At 36.4% G+C, this 8,826-nt stretch overlaps 1 protein-coding gene across 1 annotated transcript in view; it reads right to left on the bottom strand.

Moving 5' to 3' along the window:
* The window catches only part of DYNC2H1 (dynein cytoplasmic 2 heavy chain 1), a 298,686-nt gene that overhangs the window by 270,198 nt on the left and 19,662 nt on the right, over window positions 1–8,826 (bottom strand). The window contains exons 11-13 of the mRNA XM_030887685.2: window positions 8,376–8,551; window positions 4,054–4,249; window positions 1,506–1,601 (exon numbers count right to left, since the gene is read on the bottom strand). Coding sequence (XP_030743545.1) covers window positions 1,506–1,601; window positions 4,054–4,249; window positions 8,376–8,551 — 468 coding nt within the window. The remainder of the gene's footprint in view (window positions 1–1,505; window positions 1,602–4,053; window positions 4,250–8,375; window positions 8,552–8,826) is intronic.

The raw sequence follows: 8,826 nt of genomic DNA, 5'->3' as shown, positions 1-8,826 counted from the left end.
TATATAATTACATAATGTGTACCGTATATACTCGTGTATAAGCTGTTTTGTTTGGTTTTTTATAACCAGAGTTTTTTAAGCACATTTTTTATGCAGTTTCTGTGGTAAAATTAGGTGCCTCCGCTGATTTTTGGGTCAGCTTATACTTGAGTATATACGGTATGTTTATTTATGTATGTATATATATGTAAATGTAACCAGAAAGCAGATGGACTTTGGGCCTCTCCTGAAATCTTACCTTTGTACATGAATGGTTTATTCTAATGATGTTGCACTGTATGATATCCACCTCCCTGACAAGCTTGCTGTAGACAAAATGGATGCATAAACAAATGTGAAGAAAGCTAATCGTGCCTGGCTATCAAAAGCTATAGCATCTGGGATCTTAAAGGCTTAGAGATAAACAAGCAGACATGTAGCAGGGATGCAACAAGGCCCACAAGGAAGAAACACACCAGCCTGTGTGATCATGAAGGGTCGACAGGAAGAGGTATCAGAAGTTAAAAAAACACCCATCCAAATTGACATGAAGGGGAGTGGCTGTAGAGGAGACCCAAAGTCCACCAGCAAGACAATTGGACAGTCCCCCATAGAAAAGCCTCAGGGAACAGAGGATAAATCCAGGGTGCAGTGTGGCACTGATGAACCGCATAACTATCCTTTAGTTCTTAGAATTTCTTCCCCTTACTATTATAGTCTGTATGTGATATACCTCACTGGTCATGTTAGACTTGCATATATTCATTTGTACATTTAAGATTTCTCAGTACATGGTGGTCAAGATAGATGACCCCTAAGAGATACTGACAGGAGTAAGGGTTCCCTCAGAGTACGAGAAGTCAGAAGGGTGGGGGGAAATCGGAAAATGGGAGTTGATAGCATTGATGATTGTATAGCCCCTCCTGATGGGATTGAACAACAGAACTGTATGAGAAGGAAAGGGATATATTGAAATGAGTACATATGTCAATAAAAATATTATTCAGAGAAAAAAAAAGAAAGAATGGCATTATAGGCTGTAAGACGTAGCAACACCATAGAGGCATTTATTCATTTATTTATTCAAATTATATATTCCTAATTTCATGTGCAGATTTTAAAGTTAAATTCTAAAACTAGAAGATAATGAAAAAACACTAGTCTTCCCAAGATAGATCACAACCCCTAAAGGATCAGCAAATGTAATATCTTACAAATTAAATATCATTCATGTTGATAAAATTGGTCAAAATAGCTTGACACGATGGATGGATGGATGCATTGTGATAAGAGCTATAAGAGCCCCCAGTAAAATTTTTTTTTTAATTTGTAAAAATAAGTATAAAAATATGTGAAACATGATGACCACCTCAATGTACAGTGGCATAAAATGTTACTTGGTAAGTGGGGAAAAAGTCTTTGTAGAACAAAATTAAAAGCCTACACTAATTGTTGTCTTCAGTTGAAATACTAAGAAATACTTTACACGTAAAATCTATTTACACTAATATAAAAAATCCATTTACCTTAATTATCTGCTCAAATGCCAAGGCAGATTGCAACATCATTGGTCTCTGGCTTTGTATCATCTGTTGATCAATAGAGTTATAAAAATGCGCCACCTGAAAAGGAAAAATCCAATTAACAACAATTAAAAATAAACAGCATGCATCTTTTCAAAGTTGTAACTGTTCCAGTAAAATTTTTAATTTTTGTCAATCATAAACTTTAATATAAAACATTTTCCTCCAATATCATGACTATTCATGCATTAATACATGCAATCAAAAAATAAGTGTTAAATTTCTATAATTTTCCAAGTCATGTGGTATTGTTAGGTGCCATTAAATCCAATTCACAGCAACCCTATGGGACAGAACAAAACAGAATTTTCTAGACAATAACCTTTCAGAAGCAGATCACCATGTATTTATTACTCCCTGAGAGTTGCTGTTGCATTAGAATTGCTTACCATTCAGTTAGTAGGTGAGTACTTAACCAGTGTACCACCATATCTAGTGAAAATAACGTTTTTTAGGACTCAATTTTAAACAATTTGATAAATAATATAAACTAATTCTACTATAGGGAACTAAAGAACACAAAAAAATATCTTTAGGTATATTTGTAAGTCAAAACTGCCTTACATAAGATAAGGTGTGAAGGGAAATTAGTGAGTCTAAAACCTTTAAAAAGAGAAGTTCTTTTATTTTTTTGTTTCCCCTAAAACTTCACAAAGTAGGTGCTTAAAACATATTTCTTAAGTAATGCTATACAGAGGACTTCTCTTCTGCCCACTAATGCACAGCAGCATATCCCTTATTTAGTAAAGAATATACGCTCTACTTACTCTGTACCACAATAGTAGGAACCCAATAAGCACTGCTATGACTGCTAGAAGCAAAGAAGTGAATACTTTTCCAGCAATCTGGCAATACTGCTATCCCAAAGCTAGTATATATTCCCTACTCTAGCTAAGTATGTGCTTACGTGTACACACACACACACACACACAGAGAGAACATCAAACACAGGAGGGAACACTGAATTACAAGATGAGTGGGATTTTCCCATGAACTTTTTGAAGACCCCTCACATATTCTTCTAGATGGGACTCAAACATCATTCTTTCATAGACATGTATCTGATAATACCTCTAGCCCTAATCAGGAGAAGAAAAGCACTACCTTCATGCTTTCAGAATCTTCAGAACATCTATAAAATAGGACTTACAGTCAGTATTTTTTGTCAATTTTTTCATATGTGATCTATGATCACTATATGATCTCTAAAGGAAAATTACAGCTTAGGAGTCAGAGAGACCTACTATCAAACCTCACCTTCAGAACTTACTAGCTATGAAAGACTGGTAAAACTATGTCTCTGATCCTCAGGCTGATGTTTAATGGATCTAAACCAAATCACTAAAAATAAACTCATGTACCAGAGTGACTGATAGTTCATGAACACTCAATGTATCGTCTGCTTTCTTCTCTAGCCCATCATTCTCAACCAGTGATCATTTTGTTTTCCAGGGGACATTTGGCATAGTCTAAAGGCATGTTTGATTGACCCAATTAGGTAGGGGCGAGAGGGGTAGAGACCAGATATGCTGCTAAACATCCTAAAATGTTCACACCTTGTAGCCTCATAAAAAAAATCATCTGGTATAAAATATTAATAGTTGCTAAATCTGAGAAACTGTACAACAGCCTCTAAAATAATTTCTCTATTCTTGTATCCTAATACACTCTAGTGCTGACAGTACTCGATAATATATTCACTGAATAAAAGAATACATTAAAGATAAAACACACAAGGTACAAGGGTTTGCCCTCTAAGATCTAATAATCAGGTAAAGAAATGACAGAATCTAACACAATATGAAAAGTGCTGAAATAGTGATTTTTCCCACGATACTATGTTATCACAAAAGGAACAATTAACTAAAGGAAAGCATACTTTTGTGCTGGGAACTACAGCCAAAGAAAACACACTTCCGCAATCGAAGACCTGTTTAAGGAAGAGATCCATTTCATCTTAACAAAACCCTGGGGGAGACTTAATATGAAGAGCAGAGGGAGGGAGAGCCAAAGGAAGGATAAACAAGACATAAGACAAGCCTTAGAAGCCATGTCAAGGACACCGTGGCAGAGGAAACGACACAATGGAATTGTGCAGACGAGACAGAGAGAGAGGAAATGACTAGAAACACAGACCCGTCCATCAGACTGATCACTCGCTAGGAATCTGCCCCAGAAGGCAAGCAGATGATCATTTTATTAGATGCTTTTTTAAGACTCAAGTAAGTAGTATGAAAGAAAATGAAAAATATATGATTATTCTAAAAGCTTTTATAATAAACAGTAATAACAATACCTCAAATAAATAAATTCCTATATAGGTTACAAAGCAAATTGTAATCATTCATTTAATGAACCATAATTTCACAAGACTAAGTAAGTGGTGCTCTTCTATTAGCTTTCAAAAATCAAAAACAGAGCAAAATCCCTTACAGTAGTGTATTTTAAAGGCACCAACTCAAAATAAACACATTATTTTTAAAAGTCATACTTGTTTAAGAATAATTGCTTGCTTGCAGAACTTCTGTGCAATATTTGCGACTTGCTGTATTTTGGCAGGAATAACAAAGCCAAGGGCTGAAAGTTGACGGACTTCTCTCAGAAGAACAACCAAACGATCTGAATAATGCACTTTTAATGATCCATCATTAGGATCCAATTCCATAATGCGACTATTGGCCTCAATACTACAAAACAAAATGAACATTTTCAGCTTTCATGTTCTCACTCTTTGATGAATAGAAGCGTTTTTTACAACTTCTTTTCAAGACCAAAATCTGATCGGCTTAAAGTGAAAAAAAAAAAAAATAGAGCTTTCAGGTTGCATTTTTTCATTAAATTTGTTTTGTCAAATAGTATTTCACAATTCTTACCTTGGGAACAAACTGTATATTCAAAATACATTATCACCTCAATATTGCAACCAGGCATTTTCAAGGGCAGAAAAATCAATATCCTAACCTTCAATCGAGACTCAAAATTGTCATCACATTCGCCTACAGCAAAAACCTTCTGATTCATTTCTTATAAGGCACCTTAGATTTTTTTAATCAGCTTGCTTTAATATTTCTAGTAGATTTTTAAACTATTTAATAAATTTTAGTAGATTTTTTAATCGTTTTATTAGGGGCTCATATAACTCATCACAGTCCATATATACATCAACTGTGTAAAGCACAATTGTACATTCATTGCCCTCTTCATTCTCAAAACATTTCCTCTCCACTTAAGCCCCTGGCATCAGCTCATTTTTCCTGTCCCTCCCACTCCCCCCATCCCTCGTGAACCCTTGATAATTTATAAATTATTATTTTGTCATATCTTGCCCTGTCCGACGTCTCCCTTCACCCACTTTTCTGTTGTCCATCCCTCAGGGAGGAGGTCACATGTAGATCCTTGTAATCAGTTCCCCGTTTCCAACCCACACCCCTATGATCCCAGTATCGCCACTCACACCTGATGGGATCATCTACCCTAGATTCCCTGTGTTTCCAGTTCCTATCTGTACCAGTGTACATCTTCTGGTCTAGCGAGACTTGCAAGGTAGAATTGGGATCATGATAGTTGAGGGGAGCGGGGGAGAGGAAGCATTTAGGAACTTAAGGAAAGTTATGTTTCATCATTGCTACATCGCATCCTGACTGGCGCGTCTCCTCCCCGAGACCCTTCTGTAAGGGGATGTCCAGTGGCCTACAAATGGACTTTGGGGTCTCCACTCCACACTCCCTGTCTCATTCACTATGGTAAGTTTTGTTCTGATGATGCCTGATACCTGATCCCTTCGACACCTCATGATCGCACAGGCTGATGTGCTTCTTCCATGTAGGATTTGTTGCTTCTGAGCTAGATGGCCACTGGTTTACCTTCAAGCCTTTAAGACCCCACATGCTATATCTTTTGATCGCCGGGCACCATCAGCTTTCTTCACCACATTTGCTTATTCACCCACTTCGTCTTCAGCAGTTGTGTCGGTAAGGTGAGCATCATAGAATGCCAATTGAATAGAAGAAAGTATTCTTGCATTGAGGGAATACTTTAGTGGAGGCCCAATGTCCTTTTGCTACCTTAATACTAAACCTATAAACTTTTTAATCAGCTGGCTTTAATATTTCAATATCTAACAGGAGTACAGACATTCAAATGTTTAAATCATTTTACCCTTTGCTTCACTACCTAAGTATTGTCCTATCTCTGCATTTCATGTAAAGGTTGTAATAGCCAAATTTAATGTGGTATATGCTAATCAGTATGGATTGCGGAACTGCTGAGCTAGGTAATGCGTATGTATGGGATGTTTACTGCTTTCTTTTAGGATTACTTTTATACAATCTGCATTCTATCAAGTCACTCACAATTAAGAGAAATTGCAGATCTTAAAAGTTAATGAAAGCAAAGAACAGATCTACTCAGCCTATTTAACACACAATATAAAGTATTTTGAAATGGCCTAAAATGATCATTTAAACCTAAACTTTCCTATATGAACCTAAAATCTGTGTGAAAACTATTACCTTAATCTTATTCACCCGAAAGAGATTTAATATCTACATTCCAGAATTTCCCAAAATGTGTTCCAAAGAACACTGATTCTGCAGAACACGTTTGGGTTAGAATCCCAAAATGGAAAGGGAAAAAAAAGGTGGGAAAAGAAGTTTTTAAAAACAAATGGGAAACACTGTGTTGAACAAAGTAAACTGACTTTTCTCTATAGCAGTTCTCAGACTTTTGGCATGCTACCCTTCAAGACGTACCTGAACATCATAGTGATAAATTCAAAAACCAATGGGAAAACATATTTCCAATGGTCTTAGACACTGAGACACCGCTTCTCTAAGCGTCTCCAGGTGGGTCCACCCACATGAGTACCAAATATGAGTACCCAGCGTGAAGACTGTTACCAATGCTACACCAAGCTTCAAGACAAAATTTCATTATCTGCTATTAGAAATAAATACTTCACAATATATAATTACTTATTGTTTTTGTGATGAATCACTATGCTTTATGTTCATGTAACACTGAAACATTTGTAACACTGAAACACTGAAACATTTGTAACACTGCATATCAGATATTTACATGACGATTCATAACAGTAGCAAAATTACAGTTATGAAGTAGCAACGAAAATAATTTTATGGTTGGGGGTCACCACAACATGAGGAATTGTATTAAAGGGTCGCGGCATTAGGAAGGTTGAGAACTACTGCTATATAGGATTTCCAGGACTGTAAATCTACATAGAAGCAGACAGTCTCATCTCTCTCCCTTGAAACAGCTGGTGGGTTTGAACTGCCAACCTTGAAATTAGCAGCCTAACACCTAACCCACTGCACGAGGCTCCTTCACTATATTGTAGAGAGTGTAAATATTCAGGGTTCCTTCACCGCACTGATAAGAGTGTGCAAATGTTCTTTGGTTTCTTTCTTTTCTAGAATATCCTTCAAGTATCCTCAAGATAGAAGGGAAAAACGAAATGGTCTTACCCTTCAAAAACAGTAACAAAAGTAATAGTTCCCGGTTGTGGGAGGAGGGGGTGGGGGGGCTAGAAGGGGTATGGAACAGGGAGCTGATAACACTGATGGCAGTATAACCCCACTCAATGAGATTGAACAACAGAATTGTATGTGAATGGGTATACTGGATTGTGTAAGATATGGCCCAAAAAAGAAGAACCTATTATAAGGGGAAAAATTAAATAAGTAAAGGTTCCTGAGGGCTAGGGTGGGGGAAGAAGGGGATAAAGGAGAGCTGCTATCAAGAAGTTCAAGAAGAAAAAAAATGTTTTGAAACTGATTGTGATAGCAATTGTACAATACTGTTTGATGTGATTGAAGTATGGAATGTTTTAATACCTGTAAGCACTCACAATAAAATGATTAAAAGCTTAAAAAAAAAAAAGCTAAATGGCATTAATGTTAGATTCACTGTGCCTTAGCACCTTTTGATTCCTCTGTTCTTTCTCTAGAAACAGAATTCCACATAGGATGGTTCTTCAAATTTTTGGAGGGACAATTCCATTATTTTTTAATTCAATTTCTCCACAAGCATTTTTAAGATATTTTATTTTTGGAGAAAATACACAAAGCAAAACCCACTGCCATCCAATAACTTCTAGACACAATCATCTGTGCACTGGTTATATTCACATCATGTTATTGTCCTCATCATTTTTCCTAGTTGTCAACATACCTTTGGAAGTCTTCTCATATAGAAAATAAAATAAAATTATTCATTCCATTTAAGAAGTTACCATCTCTGGCTTAACATGTACTTTGTAGCCCTACAGATAAAGTTGATTTCATATGACAGAGAAATTTACTTAAAGAAAGCCACTGCATGCTTCTAAGGATATAGACCATATATCCTTATGCTGTGGAAAGTTAACCTGTGGTAAAAGAAACAATCATTTTCCAGGACCACCTACTTTAAATTCCCGATCGCACTATTAGATTAACCAATTAAGTTAGGTTCAATACAGTTTAAATAAGGTGGGAACGTATATGGATAGCAGCAACAGAAACCATGGGGGGGAAAAAATCTAATTTTAAGAAACGGAATCTATGGTTCTGGAAAACAAACATCAGAAGCAAAGGAAAGCAGTCAACTACTCCTCAAGGTTTCCAACTTCAATGACTTAAATATTGATCTGAAAGTAACCACGGTCACCAACACAACAGCAGAAATAAAAGGAGAACCAGCAGTCTAGAAAAAGTATTAAGTCTGGAAGAATAATTACATCTTCCCTTTGGACTCAAAACATAAGGAAAAAGATTCCTGTGTAGATTTCACTAGTTAAATGTTTATACTTACCACAAACCAGATCTGGAATCAGATATGCCTGACTGAATATCTCTGGACCAATCATCAAATTGTTCTTGTTCATAAAGCTTAAATTGATCTGAAAGATCTTCAGCACTTCGATGGAGCGATCGAAACCCTGACAAGTCAGATAAAAGAGCTTCTGCAATCTTGATAGTATCATCTGCCTGAAATGTCAGATGACAAAAATAGACAGCGCTTAGTCTGACAAAATTAACACAAAATAATGAGCCCCTTTCTCTGATCTGTGTGTAAAAACATAAGCCCCAACTTTGCTTTTAAATTATATTTCATAATAACAAAAACACAAGAGCAGAGAGCACATACAAGGTTCACCGAGAGGGTTCAAAAAAATGTGTGTCCCCACCAGCCTGTCCCCACTCAATCGCTGAGGACAAAGAGGGTGCATAAGCAAAAGTGGTGAAGAAAGTTGATGGTGCCC

Source organism: Echinops telfairi, unplaced genomic scaffold (assembly GCF_000313985.2).
Source record: "Echinops telfairi isolate 266 unplaced genomic scaffold, ASM31398v2 ScPeMD7_7421;HRSCAF=8459, whole genome shotgun sequence".
Classification (NCBI taxonomy): domain Eukaryota; kingdom Metazoa; phylum Chordata; class Mammalia; order Afrosoricida; family Tenrecidae; genus Echinops; species Echinops telfairi.
Note: the sequence above shows the minus strand (reverse complement) of the source record. Positions and strands in the feature narration are given on the sequence as shown.